Source organism: Leptonotus elevatus, chromosome 15 (genome assembly GCF_054856555.1).
Source record: "Leptonotus elevatus isolate MCC_2025b chromosome 15, RoL_Lele_1.0, whole genome shotgun sequence".
Classification (NCBI taxonomy): Eukaryota; Metazoa; Chordata; class Actinopteri; order Syngnathiformes; family Syngnathidae; genus Leptonotus; species Leptonotus elevatus.
The window spans coordinates 14,510,545-14,533,686 of NC_141253.1; the positions used below are offsets into that span (position 1 = coordinate 14,510,545).

General features: G+C 40.0%; 2 protein-coding genes across 3 annotated transcripts in view; both read left to right on the plus strand.

Annotated features, from left to right (window-relative positions):
* Positions 1–620: 620 nt before the first annotated feature.
* LOC147162099 (glutamine synthetase-like) lies at positions 621–7,754 on the plus strand. 2 transcript variants are annotated; one of them, XM_086096501.1, is made up of 7 exons: positions 621–662; positions 1,159–1,351; positions 3,346–3,507; positions 3,593–3,739; positions 4,412–4,539; positions 4,672–4,871; positions 6,479–7,752. In XM_086096501.1, exons 2-7 carry the CDS (start codon positions 1,183–1,185, stop codon positions 6,786–6,788), a joined length of 1,116 nt encoding a protein of 371 aa, XP_085952627.1. In that variant the 5' UTR covers positions 621–662; positions 1,159–1,182; the 3' UTR covers positions 6,789–7,752. The 2 variants fall into 2 exon arrangements, with proteins under 2 accessions (XP_085952627.1, XP_085952628.1); XM_086096502.1 differs by lacking the exon at positions 621–662 and having other exon boundaries at positions 1,165–1,351; positions 6,479–7,754.
* Positions 7,755–16,011: 8,257 nt separating this feature from the next.
* arrdc1b (arrestin domain containing 1b) overlaps positions 16,012–23,142 on the plus strand; it is a 28,376-nt gene continuing 21,245 nt past the window's right edge. Inside the window, exon 1 of the mRNA XM_086096952.1 lies at positions 16,012–16,349. Within this exon, the coding sequence (XP_085953078.1) occupies positions 16,232–16,349 (118 nt within the window). The 5' untranslated portion in view covers positions 16,012–16,231. The remainder of the gene's footprint in view (positions 16,350–23,142) is intronic.

Below are 23,142 nucleotides of genomic sequence, written 5' to 3' on the forward strand. Positions count from 1 at the left end.
ATGAGCTGGTTCTTACATGCAAAGCCTGTAAAGTTGCTGATATCTTAGTCTGGTTCTTGCATGAGTTATTGACTTTCCATCATCATACTTGATTTAATTGAGGTCACTGAGCTGCAAACCTTGACTCATCTTAACAACTCACAGTCAGCCACTAATAGTAGCAGGCACTATTCTAATGAGTGGTTGTTTGGTTTGTCATGAAAGTTTATGTTCACCTCAGCTAAGCCTGTGCATTGTACTGAATGATTAGTTTATTTAACATGGCTTATTGAAGTTTTTATGTTGTTGTTGTTGTTGTTGTTTTTTACTAACTACTGAAGCACAAAAAATTGAAATTTACTCAATTGCTTGGTTTGTCTTTGGATGTGGGCACATTATCTTGATGCAATTCAATAAATTCTAATTCAACATCATAAAATGTATACTGAAATAATTCCAAAATGTTGCATAATTCCTAATAATTACAGTACTTGTACAGTAAAAGAATTGAGAACAGTTGGAATCTCGTTCATAGACACATTCAGAGTCTGTCTGTGATGTCACATTCTACGTTAGATTACAGTTGACTGCTAATCATTTGCATGCAATTAAATACCGCAAACGGGTTTTGCCCTGTGATGATCGAGAGCTGTCTGTAGACAAGTGAAGTCACCTCCGACAAAGTAAGTTGTGTGCTTTATATGGAATATCTGCTGTATGACTGGAAAATACAATCAATGCAATTTCTAATATTTGTAGGTTCCTATTGAATGAAAACTAAAGCATGTCAGGAAGCTGTAACAATAACCATACTGCTGAAGGAAGTATGCTGGGTTTGAGTAAATATTAGCAAGATTTATGAGGTTTCAGTTGAACTATTTAACCGCTGAATTTGAAAATTTTCAATAAACAAAAGCTACCAAAACAATCGGGTTTTTTCGGTTGACTTGGTGACCTTACAAATATAATACAGGAAAGATGACTGAAAATTAAAGAAACATTGACAAACAGAACCACCAGAAATCGCCCAGAGGCAATACAAAGAAAAAACAATTAGTGTTACAAATGAATACAAATCTGTAGTAAGGTGAGTCATTAACATTATGTGTAGAGCTCCTTACTTTAATAAAAAATATGTATTAAATTGTACTTACAATAAATTATAAAATGCCATTTCAGGATAGAGACATCTTCCAGGTAAACATGTCATCAACATCGGTCAATCCTGGGTTTAACAAGGTTGTGCGCGAGCATTACCTTAGGCTGCCACAAGGGGGCAAATGCCAGGTGACTTACATCTGGATTGATGGAACTGGAGAGTGGCTTCGCAACAAAACCCGGACCCTGGATACTGAACCAAAAAGTATACAAGGTAAATATACTGTTTTAATGATCGACTACTTGACAACAACTTCTCCGGTTTAAGGACATTATAAACGTTGCAGTGATGATATTTTTAACAATATTGGTAATAATTACTGAACAATAGATTTCTGAATGGTGTTTTGGAATAATATAACTTTTATTGCTGCACAGTATTTAAGGCACTTTTTTTTTACCACAATTAAAATGAATAGAAAAAATAAATATAGCAACCATTATGGAATGAAATGGAAGTAAAAACAACACATAAAGCACATTTATTTAGCAAATACAAAGAAAACACAAACCTACATAAGTCAGTGGCAAATTGCATGAGTCAAGAAAGTCCATTATTTTCTCATGTGTGGTTGATCCTCGTGTTGTAGAGGCAAAAAAAAAAGAAGCTCTGTACATCGCAGGCAAGTGTATTGCTGAAAAATGTTTTCCCCTGCGATTGTTTAGGCAGTGGTTATTTTGCTGTAACCGGCAACCCTCTTGTGAGCATTATTTTGCAGTGAATGTATCTGATTGGTCAATAAGAGGAGCAAGAAAATGCAGTAGACATTACTAGTGGGTATGAATAAGCGGTTAACGCCGCGGATTATGCCGCTGCGCAACAGCAACGCGCACGCCGTCTCGTCAAGCGCACGTTAGCGTAGCGGCCGGTTAGCATAACAAAGTCACGTCAACTATGAGGAGAATTACCGGTCACTGTAAAATAACCACCACGGATTGTTTATCTTGGTCAAACATTACGTGACCGCTTCAGTATTATTATTTAACGGCAACAATTGTCCTGCACAATTTGCAAACGAATGTATTTTTTGCATCATATTTGACCTCTTGTCAGCAAACAGCCTCCACACGACGAAGGTAGCTCACTCCCATTTTGCCGACAGCCTCACACGCTCCAACATTGTTTTTATGCAGCAACAAGAGACGCATGTATGTCCAAATAGACACGAAGACGTATGATATGTTGTTATGATGTGTATGTTACGCATTACGTCATTACATCAATTTTGCGATATTTCACATTTTTATCACCCAAAAAAATACACCAGTAATATCGTAGAACACCCCTAGTTGAGGTTAATACTAATTTTAACACAGTGGTTCTTAACCTTGTTTGGAGGTACAAAACCCTTCTTTATTGAATTTATTTTATTTATTTTTTCAAATTCAACACATAGGTATAGGATTTATTGGTAAATAAATAAAATGAACGGGAAGAGTAACCTTTTCATTGAATCTGGCTCTCTTCACCTTGAATTCAGAAAGCGTGTTCTTGTATTCCCCATTATATAGCATAAGGAAGTGTTCCTTTTGTTTTGTTAGATAGCTGGTTGTGCTGGACTAGAATTGCTCAACTTGGCATTGCAAATCATGCAGTTAGGATGCTGAGTCCCTTCACTCAACTCATCTCTTAAGATGGAACCCAGGGCCCAGCAAATACAATGAAAACAGCAGAGGCCCCAGAATTGAACACTTTACGTTCCATCCATTTTCTTAACCGCTTTTCCTCACAAGGGTCGTGGGGGGCGCTGGAGCCTATTCCGTTATTCATGTGAATTCATATTGCACATATTCGTCCGACCAGTTTATTTTTTTGCTCGATATAGTATGAAGGGATTGCAATAAAAAAATAAATCACACAATGTACCACCATACCAGCCACAAGTCGACTACTGAGTGCACAAAATTCCCTGCAGCACAAGGAATATAGCGTGATCACCTGCAGCCAATGATGGCCTAGAGGGATGTATCATCACAAATCATTTGAGTCGGGTATGTGTCTTGACCTTTGCCGAACACCTAAGAATGACTCACAGAACCCTGGAGTTCAATCAAGCCCAAGTTAAGAACCACCGCTTTAACAACATTGCTATCAGACAGGAGAATTACAGTGTTTATACCTTGAATGTCTTTACATGCACAAATCTGAACATGGTATTAAAAAACATGTGGTGTTTCTCTGATTTATGTCAATATGATTACTGGTAGATATTCCTGAATGGAACTTTGATGGGTCAAGCACATATCAGTCTGAAGGCTCCAACAGCGACATGTACCTCGTCCCAGTGTCTATGTTCAGAGATCCATTCACCCTTGACCCCAACAAACTAGTCCTGTGCGAAGTTTTCAAGTACAACCGCCTTCCTGCAGGTACCCTCTCTACTTTCTTTCTTGACATATTTTATTCTCCAAACTGAGACAGGAAATCTGAAACTGTTTTTGTTGATGTGTTTAGAAACAAACCATCGCGCAAGCTGCAAGAAAGTCATGGACCAGGTTGAAAAACACCAGATATGGTTTGGCATTGAGCAGGAATACACACTCATGGGAAATGATGGACGTCCATTTGGTTGGCCGAAAAATGGATTCCCTGCACCCCAAGGTCAGTATGTCGACAGTGGACAGTATTGCAATACAACTATTGACTTGGCAAAAGTTGCTCACTCTTCCGGTAAATACACAATAGGACATTGAGTACAACTGTACTTCGCAATTTCCATAAAAGCAATGTTAACAAACACACTACAAGGCCTCTCTGGTATGCACACGCCGATCTCATCTCTCGGAGCCCAGTGAGTCAATTTGCTTTCGCAATGTCAAGAGGGACCTAAGCTCCTACCTCCCTGATTTTGATGCAAATGAAGATGCCACTATGATTGGTCGGGAGTCAGCTACATTCCATCCCATAATGGCAAACGGCCCTTTCTAGCTACGCCCGTCTATGAAAATACCCAAACCACCCAGGCACATGTGACAATCACACACACTTGGTTAGGTTACCCAGGTCTTAGGGGAGCACAGCACATGAAAAAGAGGAAGGTGAGTTGACTAGCCAGGTCACCTTCTCCTAGCAAACTTCTGGGATTTGATGTCCTAATCAAGACAAAGCAATTAGACACTATTCAGGATGCAGACTAGCATCTCTTCGACAACTAGTGGCCAACTCATGGCCCTCCAGTTACAAAGCTCCTTTCATCGTTCAGGTAATCCCTAGGGCGATGTAGACATTACACACCTCATTGTTTGACTATTTTATTTTTTTATTTTTTTAAAGGTCCCTACTACTGTGGAGTAGGCACAGACAAAGCTTTTGGACGGGACATTGTGGAGTGTCACTACAAGGCATGTCTCTATGCTGGGATCAAGATCTTTGGAACAAATGCTGAGGTTTTGCCAGCTCAGGCAAGTATGGAAAGGAAACATGATTTACATTGCCATGGTGATTCTTCCTTTAAGAAATGGTCTTTTATTATACATCCCTGGAAGCCCTTTTAGTTATTTGCATTCTAACCTTGTCTTGACTTCAAATTTCAGTGGGAGTTCCAAGTAGGTCCCTGTGAAGGTATTGAGATGGGTGATCAACTGTGGGTTGCACGCTTCCTGTTGCACCGTATATGCGAAGACTTTGGGATTATTGCAACACTGGACCCCAAACCAGTGATGGGTAACTGGAATAGTTCTGGTGGCCACACTAATGTCAGCACCAAGAAGATGAGGGAAGAAGGAGGACTGAAGTGAGTAAACAATTCTACCCAAAATGTGCAGTGGTAGTCATTTGTAACTCTTGTAACTTTCTGTAGTTCTTGTATTTCCTCGAACAATAATGGAGTTATTCACTCATCTGCAAAGGGGACCAAGAAGGAAAATAGCATTTATTTGGGGCAAAGTCATTTGTTCAAGTTGTTAAATACATCTGATTGAAACACATCATCTATAGAGTGGAGGTCAAGTTTATCTTGACACAGAAAAAAAGACCTACTATGCTTTCTTTTTTTCAGAATTTTATAAAGTTCCTATGGATGTCACTATATTTCAATGTAAAACAATTCCTTTGATTGGGGGATCACACTCCTCAGCCTCCCTGTTAAGGTCTATTCAAGGGTGCTGGAGAGGAGGGTCGGACATAAAGTCAAATCTCGGATTCAGGAGGAGCAGTGTGGTCTTCATCCTGGTCGTGGAACAGTGGACCAGGTCTACATCATAGGCAGGGTCCTCGAGGGTGCATGGGAGTTGGCCCAACTAGTCTACGGGTGTTTTGTGGACTTGGCAAAGGTGTCTGACCATGTCCCTCATGACCGTGATCTCCAACTATTACTGGAGTAGTTTGAAGACAAGTGTGAAGCAGTTGGGAACAACACCCCCAAATCTGAGACCAAAGTCCTCAGTCAGAAAAGGATGGAGTGTCCTCTCCAAGAGGAGGAGTTCAAGTATCTTGTTCTAGTATTGTTTTGTTCGTAAGTGAGGGAAGATTTGAATGGCTGCTTGACAGGCAGATAGGTAAAGCATCTGCAGTGATCCAGACTGTATCTGTTCGTCGTGGTGAAGAAGGAGCTGAGCCAAAAGGCAAAGCTCTCAATTTACAGATCAAGATAGATTCTCTCACATATGGCCAAGATTCCAGATACAAGTGGCGTGAGTTTCCTGCACACGGTATCCATGCTCTCCCTTAGAGATAGGGTGAGAAGCTCGGTCATCCAAGAGGGGCTTTGAATAGAGCCACTGCTCCTCCACATTGAGAGGAACCAGATGAGGTGGCTCCGGCATCTGGTTGGGTGCCTCCTGGACGCCACCCTGGTGAGGCTTTCTGGGCATGTCAGGAGGAAGCCACGGGGATGACCCAGTACACGCTGGAGAGACTATGCACTCTATTTTCTTTCCCAGCACATGTCTGGCGCAAAGCGCAGTTTAACTGTACGCATAGGTGGAGTTTTCTTTTCTTTTAGTATTTTCATAGACTTTGCGCCAGTAGAACTGGCTGTAATGGGCGTTTTGCGCTGTTGTACGCCTTTCTGAGAGTGTTTTCCTGGCCAATCAGAGCACCCTCCCTCATTTGCAGAGAGAGAAGGGCCCGGAGCGCAGTCTAACCTAGTACACTGGGCTTGACATTGTGGAAACAGAAACTGACTTGCAGGGGTCCGTGCATGACATTGGCAGCAAAACTTCAAGATCTTACCTTGCGGATAATGTGATATGGGCAATTTGAAACCACCTTGCACCCACAATGTGTTTCTGTGAAGCACTTTATGTATTGTATACCAAATTTATTTTATCTGGTGAATCTACTTGTTAAATATATAGAACTAGTAATCACCCATTGACTTGTGTACTTTTTTTTCGACAGATACATTGAGCAGGCCATCGAGAAGTTGAGGGAAAAACACATGGAGCATATTAAAGTGTATGACGCACACGGTGGTCAGGACAACGTGAAACGTCTCATAGGACGTCTTGAGACCTCCAACGTGAATGACTTCTCGCATGGAATTGCAAACAGAGATGCCAGCATCCGCATTCCTCGTCATGTGAATGACCAAAAGAAAGGCTACTTTGAGGACCGTCGCCCTGCAGCCAACTGTGACCCGTACCTTGTGACCAAGGCTATCGCAAGCACCTGCCTGCTTAATGATGATGATAAAGTAAAGGGCAATTAGATGAAAAGACTTGAGCCTGGTTTATACTTCTGCGTTTGCTCTTGCGTTAATGACCAGTGTACATCACGTGATCTACGCCAGTCATTAAAATCAAGTACTGCGTCGCTCGTACGGCGCACACATCTCAAAATCTTGAACACCGTAGATGGCGGGTCGTAAAATCGCTCATGATTGGTCCATTTCGATGGCGTACTCAGCTTTTTTTTATCCCTTTCCACCCCAGATATTTTCAGTGTAGGCAACTGTATAAGCACAGGCAGTGCGAATCCACTTCCCGCCCGGGAGACCACAATTGTACATGTGGATATGTGTGTGTGACGAGAAGGGGGCGGGTGAGGTGGGGGATGGGATGCTAAGCACGGGGCTGTTGTGTTTTGGCGAGTTTACGGCCGACAGCATTGCAAATTGGCACTAAATAATTGCCATTGTGATGAGACAAACTCTCCCAACTTTATTTCTTGTTCCTGAAACAAAAAACGACTTCCTGAATTGATCATAAAATGCAGAGGAATCTCCACTCTGTGGCGTCCAAGCCAAAAGCAGCCGTAGCGACACCCCGACTTGGAGTCAAACTGCAGCAGAACCTAATGTGTTTTGTGATGTGTATTGCGCACAAGTATGACGGCAAACGCATGAGCGTGGCTCCGCTGCTTAACGTTGTAGTGTATTGATTGCTGTTTGCGGGGAATAAAAGGTACAATAATTCTAGCAAATCAAGTCGTGATTGTTGCTGTTTGCGGGGAATGAAAGGTATAATCATTCTAGCACAGCGCAGGTGTTGATTACTGTTTGCGGGGAATAAAAGGTACAATAATTCTAGCAAATCGACTGTTTGCGGGGAATGAAAGGTATAATCATTCTAGCAAATCGAGTTGTGATTGTTGCTGTTTGCGGGGAATGAAAGGTATAATCATTCTAGCACAGCGCAGGTGTTGATTACTGTTTGCGGGGGATAAAACGTACGATTATCCTAGCACAGTATAAATGTTGATTGCTATATCCGGGGAATAAAAGACACAGTTATTCTAGCAAAAGCATATCAAGTCTCTGTGTATTCATTGTTGCCGCTGAAGTGAATTAATTTAATTATAACTGTTTGATTTATAATATTACTATTTAGAAGTGGACATAACTGCTTTAATTTACTCAGTGTGAGAATTTAAGTTGATGTGAGGGGGTGAAGCGAATGTGTTAATTAGATTCGTTTGTATTTTACAACCGGTTGAACAGGGGGGGGGGGGGGACTAGTGCCATGTGTTCTGGCTCTGAAAACAACGTTAATCTTTATCTTGTGAGAGAGGGGGAGCATTTTGGCGATGTGTATTGATGTATCATGTGACTGTCTGAGACGGAGAGGAACGGCTGAGGATTGGTGGAAGAAGACGGGGAGGGGTTTGTAGAGTCACGGAAGGATATTAGTGACTTGCTTGGGGGAGGGGCGTTACAGATGAGGGAGAACATGGCGGCGTTCGGCTGCTATCTTGTCTGTCCATAAGCTTATGAAATTAAATCCTGATTTCACCGATCTCATTGTCTGATTTTGATCATCAACATTGTGAACACGGGAAATCAAAGAACGATTTTACAATCTCCGCCGACCACTCACGATCCTGCATAAAAATATAAAGGTGAAGTAGTGTTTTCCACAAAACAACGTGCTATGGTAAAGATGTACCTTACCATTCGGACACTCCTAATTACAACTGAGTTCTGTTCATGTGCTTTTGTTGTTGTAGCAACAAAATACACATGGCACAAGTTTAGTTTAACATTAGTGTGTACTGCGTCTGCCAGAGTGGGGCAATAAATGCTTGAGTGAGCAGAGAGAAAAAAATATTTCGAAAATTTCACTTCAACTCGTCACCGTGGCCACACTATTTGCTCACTAAACATCAAATTTGGACATTTTGTAGTCCCAAGGGTCTTCTTTCAGACAAACTTTGTGTAACAAAGGTGTAATTTAGTACCTTTTCTTTGACTTCAAGCAAGGAGAAGTCACTCTAATGGGGTACCGCACGAATGCTATTTTTAGCAGCTTAAACCGGATGGAGGTCAGACAGAAGCGGGTTCGTTGACGGCCTATGCTAGTAGTGCTTGTTTTGTTCTCGCTTATCTCCACACAAAAAAACATGCCGAGTAAACACAGCTGTTATGGAACACTACAACCGTCCACATATGAAGGATATATTCTTTATTTGTTATTCGTAGAGCTTTTTGACGCTAGCCTTTCACCTTCATATGTACATTTTGTTGGGTGCTTGCATGCTCCTATGATAGCAATCCTGCTCTTGCCGGCCACCGCCATCCCGAAGGGGTATGCGATTGTCTTTATTTTTATTCTTTGGCGTTTTTACAGTGCAGGGGCATTATTTAAAATGTCATGGCTTTCATACTAAAACATGGTGTGTGTGTGTGGGGGGGGGGGGGGGTGCGTGTGGGGGTGCGTGTGTGTGTGTGTGTGTGTGCGTGCGTGCGTGCGTGCGTGCGTGCGTGTGTGTGGCCAAATTAAAAAAAACGTTGCACACACAAAAATCCAGATGAAGGAATCTGTGCATACGCATGAATCCAAACACATTTATTTTGTATATGCGGAATAGTTGGAGTACCAGACTCCTCCCTTTCCACATCCCCATATAACTTGCAACTTAGTATAATCAGGTCTTGCTGGTGGGAATGATCACACTGCATTTCTAGATAATCACATTATCAAGTCATGAGTCACAAATGAAGAAACTGTTTTCTTCACTTAACTAAATGTGAGGCAGAGACACTTTGTAAACAAAATTGAGGCCTGAAAAATATTATTTTTGAAACGCTGTACTTGTGAGTCAACAAAAAGCTCTGTGACAAAAATATTTTGGCATATGTCGGCCACCACTGATAGTAGCTGACTACCATTGTTGAAAGGGCATCAGTTAACAATTGTTTTTTAAATAATGAAAATGATATTAGCTTGCATTTTCAATTTTATTCATTTGTTTTGGAGAAATTAGTAAATAACTAACTAATTTCAAAACGCCCTTTTCCTAGTCAGCAATATTGGGTCTTGGTAGGGGTCAGCGAAGGAACTGGACACAATTTGTCCATTCAAAATCATTCTTCATAGATTGTACATAATGTCCACAAACAGTGATCAATCTGTTTGGGCTGGACTGGCCCGACTCTTGCCTAATGTAGCTCTGCCATTGATGTTTATTGATGATGTTTCAGGTTGCTATCTATATTCAAAATGAATTGACAGAATGGTCCCTCTAAATTGTGGGCCAGTCTTTTGGGGTATAATATAGGAAAATAACAATTAAAAAGCACAGCATCTGCCCCAAAAGAGGCTGGCCCACCGGGCATCTGCCCTGTATGGCAGATGGACAGTCCACATCCCAGGACATCACTTAGTACTTATCGCCACTGATTCGCTAGACAGTCGCACAGCACATATTCATGCCATCGCTTTGGGTGTCCTGTCCTCATGCTGCCTGCGCACACCAGTGACTCAATACAGATACAAAATGAAAAGTTAGAGCTGAAGAAGCTATTTGGATTCAAAGTCAAACATTTTCAACACCCAAGAAGTCACCCAGCTGCCTCTATTTAGGTTTGTGGGTTAAAAATAATACTAAACCACACATGACTCATGAGCAGAATCACATTTTACGCACACACACATGTCCACGTTTTAAATGGCTTTTAACAAAACTCCCACTAGGTGGTGCTATTAACTTTGTTCACTATTAACATAATGCCTGAATCAAATAGGTACACTTCAACAGTCTCAATCCTGTTGGAACAGTTGATTTTGTGTTAGATGGCATGCTTTTAAATATAAAGTAGTTGCCTTTTGTTTTTCAATTTGCTATATTTCGTTAGCTTTCTTAATGTGATGTCCAGTATGTGTGTGATTACCCGCAAGATCCTACTTTACACGATTTCTGCACAATTCACCAAATCAGATTTGAGACTTTTATTACCTTTGTTAATGTTAACTTTTTTTTTAAAGTAATTACATACATAAATAGATAATATGTCCATAAATTAATTCCAAATCAAATGTATTAAAATGTACTACAATACAGTACGTGGTATGTACTGAACTAAAGTAAAAAGGTGCACATTGGGAACATTCTATTCCAAATCAGAACATTTTGCATAGTTTCTTTCTTACGTACCATGCACACATAGAACACTAGATGCACATAAGTTAAATCATGCTTACGCTGGCCTTGGTTACGCAAACAAAGCGAGACGATGAGAGGCAGCCTGTATATCATAGGTGTCAAACTCCGGCCCTCGAGGGCCGCAGTCCTGCAGGTTTTGGAGGTTTCCCTCCTTCAACACAAGCTGATTCCAATCAGCAGGATCGTTATCAGGCTTATGCAGAGCTTGCTGATGAGCTGATCATATATCAGCTATGTTGGAGAATGGAAACATCCAAAACTTGACAGGACTGCGGCCCTCCAGGACCAGAGTTTGACACCTATGCTCTGTATAGTGGCAAAGCTTAGGCTCCGCCCATGGTCAGCATAGTAAGGAAAGCTGGACTCACCATTGGCCCATATGTGGATGAGGACTGGCTCACTTCCATGAGATAGGGACACCCCTGCTGATTTCTGCAAGACAAGAAATAAAGTATATCAAGTATGGTATAATTATTTTTTATTTTGGGGGTATTTTAATGAAAGTATCTCAAAGGCATGTTATTAATACCCGAGAGGAGTGTTTTTAATAGAAAAAGATGAATAGGTCTCTTTGCAATGTGACTTGTTTAGGCCTTAATTGTTTCTGCCCACTCAGAGAGACTTCCCACACTCATTACAGTGAATCAATATACTGTATAGTTAAGCTTTTAATTTCACATTTATGAGCACAACTGTAGATGTACCATTTTATGAAATATTTTCTGACGAATAACAATATTAATGTGAATTGTTGTCCAGGTCAAATATAGTTAATACAATATTGACCCTATTTTATAACGGTAGCGCTGGAACACGTTGCATTGAAGACATTGGTTTCCTTTTCAAAATGTGCATCTGCATTTATCACTCATTAGTCACTTCACTGTTTTCACTTGTTCACTCTCATCATGACTCCAATTTTGACACCTGTAGTTCATTACCACAATCTGCTTTCCAGAACTTTTCACATGCCGTAATAGGACCTAGGCTAAGATGTTATCGCTCAGTAGGTAGCAATGTTCACCTTTGCCTTAAATTAAGTGGAGGTGACATAAGGTGTTAATATCCGTTACTTCCTGACATATAATCCTATCACTCTTGGGTGTACTACTTTAGAATACCTCATTAATAAACGAAGCTGCTTGAGTGAACACTTTTATGACTAAACAAAAGAAGCAGTGTGAATATACGTAGACGGCATACCAGATTTCCATGGATACAAGGAAGTAACTTGGCAACCGTTGTGCTTGTCTGTCATCATAGAAAGATCTGTTTCAGGGTCCTTACTAGAATATTAACATCCCGGTGGGCTGTTAATCATGGAGATATTGCATGTCTCTATCTTTAGGTCGGTCTAATGTCAACAGTAAAAGAGAATCATGTTCCTTGTGGTTATTTAATTCTGAAATGTTGGTCTCGTCAACAGTTGCTTATCATTGCAGTTGCTTATCTCCAATGGTGACAGACAGTACAGAGACCAAGAACACATAAAAGTATAAAAGAATTGAGAGTTCTGATGCGATCATTTCTGTTCAAGATGTACCGGTATGTATTTGAGTATGCATGTTATTATTGTAAAAAGAAAAACGCCTACAAATGAATTACATTTTTACAGTAAATGAAAAATGTCGAGTTAAGTTATTTGTTAGCTTTGGTGTTTGATGTTTTCCTGTTATTCCAAGACAGTATGGTATAATATTATTATTAGCAGGCAATATGGATATCCTCATTTTCTGTAAATATTTCATTTGTACTTATATAGTCAAGGTGTATGTAGTGAAACAAAATGTCAAATATTATGCTGCCCTTTAGTTTTAGGGTTTTGTTTTTAAGAGTTTTAGTCTCAGGTATTAACAGGCAAGGGCCCTATAAGCAGTGTAAGGTGATGGCAAAGGGCCCATGGCTGACAGGGTCCCAAATACACTATGCTGTGTTTGGAAACTCTTCCTAGACACTCTGTAGCTCCCAGAGTGTTTCACCCTTTTGTAGTGTTGTTTAAATGTTTAGTAAGTAAATGTGTTTATTCCTTTCAGAGGGGGTCAAAAGTAATCGTTGCTGGAGAAAAGAACGGGGTTAGTTTAATTTTCTACTGGAGTATTTATTTTTCAGATGACTTAATTTTACTACACATTTGAAAACTATCTGGCGAGAAATCTGGAGTAGGCTTCCTCGGAATAAAAGCAACTGGACAAGGACAACATTTATCAATGCTGTTGCTGATGGTTTTCCATGCCAAGTATTTGTTATCGTTGGCGAGAATGATTTGTGGCAAATGAGTTGTGGCTTTGCTGCCTAAAAACACACACACAACCATCCAGTAGTCAAACAGACGGCGGTTAGAGGGGGGTAATATCCAGAGAAAAAACTCACAAATTTATAAGAATAAGTTTGAATATTTGCGACATTATATATAGTGTTGTTCCGATACCGTTTCCAATACCCAGTTTTGCAGTATCGGCCGATAACGTGGCGATACCTACGTTGTTTTTTTCTCACCATGAAAAAGCTGCCCTGCCATTGGTTCAGAGCATTCAAGAGCCAATAGGATATCTTGGCTCGGCATGCAGTGAACACGTCACACATCAGTGAATTTCGTGCACGATCAAGACACAAAATGCTGGATCCAACCCAAGAAGGGCAAGACTCACAGAGGAGCACATTGACATGCTTGTCTATATTGCAAAAAAAATCTTCCAAGAGCAAAGAAATTTCAGACCAGTGATGCGACAAACTTAAGACAGTCTTTCATAAAATAAAGTGCACTTTCTAAACCCTTTTATGTCTTAATACATTTGCACTTTTCAATTTTAACCTTTTAAAAAGGGTGTAGCTGAGTGCAACTGCAGCATTTGATGTTGATTTTTATTGATTGTTTATGTTTTGTAGTTTGCTACCTCAAAATATTGTTGAGTGTTATTTACATTGGTGTAGTTTACTACCTCAAAATATAGTTTGGATTACTTGTATAATTAACCACCTCAATTTTTTCTTATCCTATGTATGTTTTTACCTCAGACAACCAACCAACCAAGTGTGGCAGAGTTTTACTTTCTGGACCTGAATTCGACACTTCTGGGTACTATACAGACAATTTCAGGCCTGAGATTTAGTCAGCCAGGCTAAGGAGCCAGCCCGACTCCCAACATGGGAAAATTAGATAACCCGACAATTTTCCAGGTAGCCCGACTCTTTGAGAAGAAATATGATAATTTTTCAAGTCGTATTGTCACAAAACTGAAAAAAATGCAGGGTTAAATGTTAAGCCTTTTTGGGTGGTGGCCAAAAAACTAATTGTGGTGGCCCTGCCAGAACCAGTACTGTCCCTGTATATCGCTGGCTTGGTCCGATACCTCACATATCATAATTTGGCCAATTTTATATATATATATATATATATATATATATATATATATTTTTTTTTTTAATCTATACTATTAGTTGGTCACACGTGTGCAATTGTTTTTTTTTTTTTTTTACAAATTATTCACCAATAAAATAGCTATAATAAGTAATAAAAGAAAACAATGATTCTTGTAGTAATAATAAAAGATAAGGGAAAAATATTGTATATTAAAAGTGTTGATTTCATCACATTTATTTATGAAATGTGTAAGGCCATTTGTATTTTCAACTACCAGACTATATGAACAGCCTGTATAAGACACAATAAAATGATTTTTAAAAACTAAATACATTACTAAACTGAAAGGAAAATATCTAGTGCCCATAAAAAGTCTCATTCAAACTATGTGGTTGTACAAGCTTTTTCAAGGCAAGTGCAAATAATTAAATTACATTCGATACAACAGTGAGTGCTTCAAGTATGTTTAGGAGTACAGTAGTTCACATTTGTCTAGGGTTAATCACAATCTGTGGTGTCGCAGTTTGAACACCGGGTGGCGCACTGGGTGCCACCCACGTAATGACGTACTTCACTGAGACAGCCGAAGAAGAAAGTCATGGCTGATGAATGGATTTTAGCATTGTGATTAAATATAAATAGAAGACTGATTACTGAAAATACTGCACAGATAATCAAACCCAATGTCCGCTACAAGCACAGACAGTAATCCCCTCCCAATTTAAGATTGTTTGGGGGGGATGGAAGGCTTTTATCTGCCGTGATTGGATCTCGACGAAGTTACATGCTATGCTAATGGCCACAGTGAACGCAAGTAAACTCGTTGCACACTCTAATGGGAAAATTGAAAGTATGGAAGAGGTTCAGCTTAGCCCTGCAATTCTAAGCCTACGTCACAAGTCAAAATGGTGGTCAACTCAGTGAAAGGAAGCTCTCCGCTCATTTAAAAGCATTGGACTTTGGATCGTTGTAATTTTATTTTTTATTATTTTTTATTTCAAAATGTGATGAAATATCGTTTGACTACACCGTGCAAAAGGACGCATTTGCATTGATTGCATTGCATTACGGAAATATCAGAAATGCCCGGATGTTCTGAATTGGCAATAGGCTAAATGGTGTGGAAAATAAGCACAAGAAATGGTGACTGTGTGAGAATGGAGAATCAACTGGTTTTCTCAAAACAGAGTGACGTCTTGTTTCATGTACAGAGCCATTGCCCTTGAAGTACAGTACAGTAGTTGATTAAAAAAAAAAAACAATAACGAAAGCAAACAAATATGTTTTGTACCATAGCCTACCATACTGGTTTATCATGACCTCATCCAACTGACCAAAATATATTTTGAATGTGCACTTTTGTACTTAAATACTTATTTTACCGTTTTTCTTTTTCTTTTTACACAATCGTGTCTTATGTACAGAGTCAGACTGTGACTACTTTTGCCATTTGTTATCAGGGCTGAGCATTAGAGACTGTTTTGAGTTGAGGAACTCCTCTAGATGTTGCTTTTCTCGTTTTATCAGATAAGAATGTTGACTGTCACATGTAGACAGAGTCGGTGCGGGTGCTAATCTGTTTCCGGAGGACTTTCTTTGTGGCTTTGTGCAAGCCACCCCCTCTCCTTTTGTATGTTTTTCCTGGCTCTCCTTTTCTACACTGCCATCCCAAGGATCAATTTGTATTTGTGGGAAAGAGTCGATTAACACAATAGAAGAGTTATAGCGTGAATTTAGGGGAACCGTACACAAGTATGAATTTATACAATCCACTTGACCGTCAGATAAGTGAGTTTGTCCCTCCCATGACTGACAACGCACCGTTCAGTGACGTCAATTCTCCTCGCGCCAGCAGGTGAGAGTCAAGCATCGCGTCTTCGCGCAAAGCCGACAAGTAGCGGAGCGCAGCCATGGGAAAGCTACAAGAATTTGACATCACTTTCGCTAACAACAAAGTGGTTTACAGCCCGGGAGAATCTATCGGCGGAACTGTCAAAATACGCATCAGCAACTCGCTGCAGTACAAAGGTAATGTCTGCTCGAACGTGTTCAAGGAGAGGAGTGTGTTGCCCGGGGAAGCGCGCAGGGATACACGAAACAGGGCAAACTTTACAGTTGCTGGCTGAAATGTGGAAGAATACACAGCAGTGTTGCTGGGCAACAATGCCTTACCTACAGGTATTTTAACGTTGTAGAATGTTGTGTTTTCGCCCTTTTATTTCCCCTCATATGGCTTCAGAGCAAGTCGGTGGTGTTTGTTTTCAAGACGCGTGAAAACCACATCCTAGACTACATCCTGCTTGATACATGCTTACACTTGTTTTGTTAACATGACAAACTTGTCTGGCTGTAGAACTTGGACTAACAGTCTTGTCAAAATAGAATAGCGGGTGGTAGCGTACACGAGATGTAGGCTACATTTGTCAGAAATGTGAACAAGTGAATTGAATTCAGGTCATCTGACAATGATGGGATTGAAATAGAATAGTAAGGTGGTCTCAGTAGTTGTCCTTAAAATGAACAATAGGTCCATTGTTTGGCAATGATCCTTATTGTTATTTTGTGATAATCGAGGGCATGCTTTCAACATTATATATATATATATATATATATATATATATATATATATATATATATATATATATATAAAGTTGATCAAAACTTTGGAGTCCAAAACACTTTTATGCAAACAAGATGTCACACAGGATGTCAATATATTGCACAAGTCCTGAATAACAGTCTTTGGTAATAAAAAAGTGGTTCACATGGCTGACTTTTATGTAGCTAATGTGGGATCAATTCCCCCTCAATGACCATATGTGTGAATGTGAGTGTTAAATTGTCTTTCTCTCGTTGGCTAATGATTAATCTGGGTGGCGTCTGCCTTTCCGCCAGTCAGTTCTGAGATAGTTGGGGGTACTCATAAAGTGACGCACCTTCACATTGTCTACTAGCTTGCTTATAAAATATTGCCTGCTGTATTGATGCCTAAGGCATGACACAGGTCTCAGACAAAAATGTAATGGTCTGGAGTAGTGGTGGGCAATTAATAAGAAACAAATCAGAAAAATTAATAAGAAATCATAATGTCAACATGATAACACTATATTTGTCCTTTTTTTCCAGGTATTTAGAAAAAGTGTATTGTCTTGTTTCAGTAAATTTCTTCGTGTGTAAATGTGGTACTATATGTATGAAAACAATGACAGATCATTTTAGATAAATACATGTATACCAACAAAGCATTTTCCTCAAAAGTGCATGACATTTTTGACAATTTTCTATTCTTCAAATGTCCAATTTCTAGTGTTCCTAATAGATGCACAAGAAGGTGGCTGTGTACCAATACCTTGAAATAAGGCTGTTGATTAGCCCGATACTGATACCTGGTATCAGTACTTGCCAAACCCTAGTCCATATGTACCCTGCACTCTAAAAACAGTTGGGTCAAAAATGGACTGATCCTCGACTTGGGTTGATTTGACCCAACTTTGAGTCAAGAAATGGGTCTTTCAGCGTTTAACAACTCATAAATATTGGTCAGATCCTTTACTTGGGTCAAAAAAATTGGTCATTTTGTATAAAACAACCCAGACTGTTGAGTCAAATTGACCCATAAAGTGGATCGGCCTTTTTTTATCCATAATTGGGTTACTTTTGACCCAACTGTTTTTAAAATGTGTGATTGGCTGGCGTGTAGTCAAAGGTGCACTCCGCTTCCAAAGTCAGCTAAGACAGGTTTCAGTCCCCTGTGACTCTATTGAGTATACGTTATATTGAAATATATATATATATACTTATATATGGATAATTTTGTTGAATATATCTTACAGCTAAAAGAAACCCCACAATTCAACATCGCATGAAATTAAGTATTTCATAGAAAAAATTAATAATAATATGAATTGAACTACTGAAACAAAGGAAATTCCAAACAATATTCTAATTTATTTTTGATTCACCTATAGTTTATATAGCCTAGTGATAAAATGTCACATCCTGCAGTCCTCTGACCTGTTCACGGAGGTATTCTAGTTAAGCCGCATTGCACTCCATTTCAGGCTTTCAGAATTAATGTGCTGTAATTGCTGAGCCTGCATTTTGTGTTAAATGCTACGCGCCTCTTAAGCATGACTGCTGTTTGTTCAATCAAAAAGAATGCTTGAATCATGCTGAACCAGGAAAACAGCTTTATCCATGTTGTGTCCACACCGTTTGCATTTAGTATTAAGATTAGCAACTAGTTTGGTGAGTGTGCCGGGACAGTTATTGAAACAGGTCCCATACATTTCTCTTCCCTTGCTTTACCAGGGCTGGATCATTCAGTGAGATGACAGGAGGACGAGCAATAGCGTTTAAACATAGATGGAATGAGACCACTAATGTGCACTAAGAGGGGGCAAGCCCTCATAACACTGAAGCTCGGCACATCATTTCCAGACTCAAGATGGTTCACGGGCAGCAGAGAATTAGTTGCTGAGGACATAGGAAGGTGGATTGTGAATGTATATTGCGGTGTCTGTGCTGTGCTGTCCTTTGTGCTTTTGCCTGTGAGACACACTCGATATTTTAGACCAAATTTACTGCCTCACTATATTATTGATGATAACACCATTAGACAGTATTTATATTGATTGTCTTCCTTTCAAAGTCGTTTAAGTGGAATCATACAGTAAGAAACTGTGATAGTTACAAATTGAACATGCGCTGTCGTGTTACTACTAGTATTGTGATGTTAGATTAACTGATTAGTGTCATCAAATATATTGCATGGATATCATCAAATTGCAGCTCAGACCTATCTGTGTGGAATTTTCCTGTTCTTCCCGTGCGCTAGGAGCGGACCATAAACTGCAACCTCCCACAACAGTACAAGTAGAGTCTATAGTGCACATTTATTTAACTTAAAGCCAGTCAGATTATTTGACTTAGTTGTTAAATTGTGAATGCAAACAATCATTTCAAGCCTGACCCAAGGAGAAAGGATCAGACCTAACACATCATCTTCTATTTGTCTAATAGAAAAGTACTTTGAGCAGTTGGAATGGTAATGGCTGTAAGCAACGTTCAGCCTTTTTAAATTGCTGTGAATTTATGTCAGTGTTTGAAAAGCTGTGTAATAAAGTTGAGTTGTGTTCTGATCAAATGCACACTGAGTTATTCTATTACATTTGCCGAGGAAGGTTCTGTATACTGCTTCAGTCATGCGTGCCTTGCTCCCTAGGGGGCAGTGTAGTGCACTCATATAGATAACCAAGTAACAAATAAGAACATCTCATTAACGTTGTAGCATTCAAACTCATTTTTCTCTGAATAAAAAGAATGAATGTCTGTGAAATTGTGTGAAAATTGTTATATACTTTTCTGTTCGTCGTGGTGCTGTTTGTGTTTAAACGTTTGTTGTTTAAATGTTTATACTCCAACATCATTGCTATTAATTAGCAGCTTTATGCAAGCACACATTGAGTCTTTTTGAAGAACAGTTTGCCATCTGCCAAACTGCACACCGTACTTTTGCAAACTTGATGGGAGAGCACATTCGTTACCTTCCCCAACACTCACAAATGTTCGCCAATCAGTGGGATATGGGTTTTACCACACTCATCACTACACTGGAATGTTGACCCGAATCGCTCTCTCTCTTCTCCTTTGCAAAGTGATGGTACGTATTTGGGAGCTTTGTATTGGCGGTTATAGTATTGGCTCTACAAAATATTATTGTCTGTAGTAGTTTCGTTTTTACTGTTACAGCATTTGGTGGTGCGGATTGACAGCTGCTCGTTAGCTAGTGTTAGCCTTCTCAGACTGTGTACAAAGATAGCATAGATACGTATTTTGCAAGTGACCCCTTACCAAAAATAAGTATAATTAAGTATGCTTGAAGTATACTCTAAATTAGGAGAGTATCCTTCCAGTTTACTTTTCTTGTACTTTTTGGAAGTATACTGTAAGTAAATGTTAAGGGTATACGGCGTATACCCACTTCTTTGTTAGTCAAGTTTGCGTCTACTCACTTCTGAATTCTCCTTGATGCGCAATAAATACATTTTACATTATAAACTGCTCCTAATTCATTCACGATAATAGTATTATTGTGCGTAATTACAAATGACAGCATTTTCTTACACGTCACCGTTTTTAAAACGGGGCGTTTTTCTAGAAGCAAAAAAAAAAAAAAAGGAAGAAGAAAAAAAAGTACTGGTACCGGTAAGTACAATTTTGAGTATACCCACTTCTCCAGGGACCACTATACCACTGACTAAAACATATCCTAAAAGTTTACATACTGTAGTACAGTAGTGCCCAAGTCTGGTCCCAGAGAGCCCCTATCCAGCCTGTTTTCCAAGTTTCCCTCCTGCAGTGCAGCTGAATTTAATGATCAGCTAACCAGCAAGCTTTGCAGAAGTCTGATAACGATCCTGATCATGAATCAGGTGTGTTAGTGGAGAGAAACATGGAAAATAGGCTGGATAGGGGCTGTCGAGGACCAAACTAGAAGGCACTCGCTAAGGAACCCAAATTATAGGTTACATTTATTTATAAAGCCTGATATATCATGTGGCTGGATAGCCTAGAGATGAAGGTCGTTACCATTAGTACCAGTGTTCGCTGGTTCGATCCCTGGCAATTCATCACTGAGCTTTTTGCTGTAAACTAAACTGTGGACATAAGTGTACCACAAAGCATACTTAATAGTGTACTTTAAGTATATTTGGAAGTTGAAAGTGTGCTTAAGTATACTTTTAAGCGTACTAAAATGTTCCAATTTAGTCCCAAGGAGTTTACATAAAGTTTACTTTTAGTACAAGAATAAGTACACTTGAAAAATAAACTTAGGTATACTTAAGTATACTCTATATTATGTAGTTAAAGTATGCTACTTTTTGGTAAGGGACTGTACTAATGGTGTCATTAAAAAAAATTGCCATACACTTGAAGCACCATCCGCTAGTTTGCTACGTGAGCCAAACACCTGTTGATTGTGGCAAGGCGTCCGTGTCCAAAACACGTGAGTCGCGATTAGTCAACCACAAGCTATAACCAACATATCACAGTTGGTTCAACCCCTACCCTCTGATATTTCAAGACGCATAACTTCACACCAGTCAGTGTACTGTGTCTTTAAAGATGCACCACAGTCTGGATATTTGCAGCAACTTCACACTCTTTCACCGTAAAATTTATATCCATCCTTTGACCCCCCCCACCCCTCCCACACACACACACACACACACACACACACACACACACACACACACACACACACACACACACACACACACCCCCCCACACACACACACCCCCCCCCCACACAAAACCAACAGTCTCACTCCTCTGCCAGTAATTTAGATCTGTTGTAAGAAGATTCCCGCTCACTCCCCTTGATAAACAGAGACACAGCCCCGGAGCCACTTTCAACATTGCCCTATTTATGCAGCAAAATGAGATAGCAAAGATAATTTGAGCATTCTGTGTTCTTCTTTGTTAAGTAAATTACAGTGCTTTTGAGATGCATAGCAGTGGCTAACTCCAGACTAACTTTTTTTTTTCACTAGGAGAGTATTAGCCCCCAACCTGAAATAGTATGGCTTAAGTGATGGTAACTAGGCTGAATTGTGGAGCCAGCAACAAAAAATATTCAGGAATAGTAATTATATTAAAAAATATATACATATATATATATATACTGTATATGTATATATAGCGGCAAAAGGCCACCATTTAGGGGCAGTCTGGAGCCCTGGGCAGCTTTATTTATGTAGCACATTACACAAGGTAACTCAATGCGCTTCAGATAATTAAAAGTACATTCAAGAGCAGTTCCAAGTAAAAGCGTTAAATGCATTTTAAAGCAATGTAAAGAACTAATAAGTGTCTAACTAAAATTATTAAAAGGGCATACGGTGCAAGAACGATACTTTGGAATACATGGTTTTAAAAATGCTTTGAATGTGAAAAGAGAATTCAATTGGGATGTTTTGAATCTTTATTCGTTCAAATTATTCAGCCTGATAATAAAGGATACCTGGCCTGTGGGTCTCCGGAGGCAGCTGACAGGTACCGGCTGGCCAAGCAGAATGCATCTTCGGCGGTCGCTAAGGCAAAAACTCTGACAACTCGAAGAAATTCTGGTCCACCAATCCAACTTCTCAGGAGAGGAAAGCATTGCGCCATTAACACTGTCTATAGTAGAGATTGGGTGCTGCTGACCTCGACTCGGGACATCGTGAATCGGTGGGGAGAATACTTCGAAGACCTCCTCAATTCTACCGACACGTCTTCCTTTGAGGAAGCAGGGTCTGGGGACTCTGAGGTTGGCTCCCCTATCTCTGGGGTCGAAGTCACTGAGGTGATTAGAAAGCCCCTCGGTGGCAGGGCCCCGGGGGTGGATGAGATCCGCCCGGAGTTCTTAAGGGCTCTAGATGTTGTAGGGCTCTCTTGGTTGACACACTTCTACAACATCGCGTGGACATCGGGGACAGTGCCTCTGGATTGGCAGACCGATGTCAGAGTTTGGTCTGCATTGCCAGCAGTAAATCGAATTAGTTTCCAATGAGTGTTGGACTCCGCCAAAGTTGCCCTTTGTCATCGATTCTGTTCATAACTTTTATGGACAGAATTTCTAGGCGCAGCCGAGGCGTTGAGGGGTCAGGTTAGGTGGCCTCAACATTGCATCTCTGCTTTTTGCAGATTATGTGGTGCTGTTGGCTTCTTCAAGCCGTGATCTCCAACTCTCACTGGAGCGGTTCAGAGCTGAGTGTGAAGCAGTTGGGATGAAAATCAGCACCTTCAAATCCGAGACCATGGTCCTCAGTCGGAA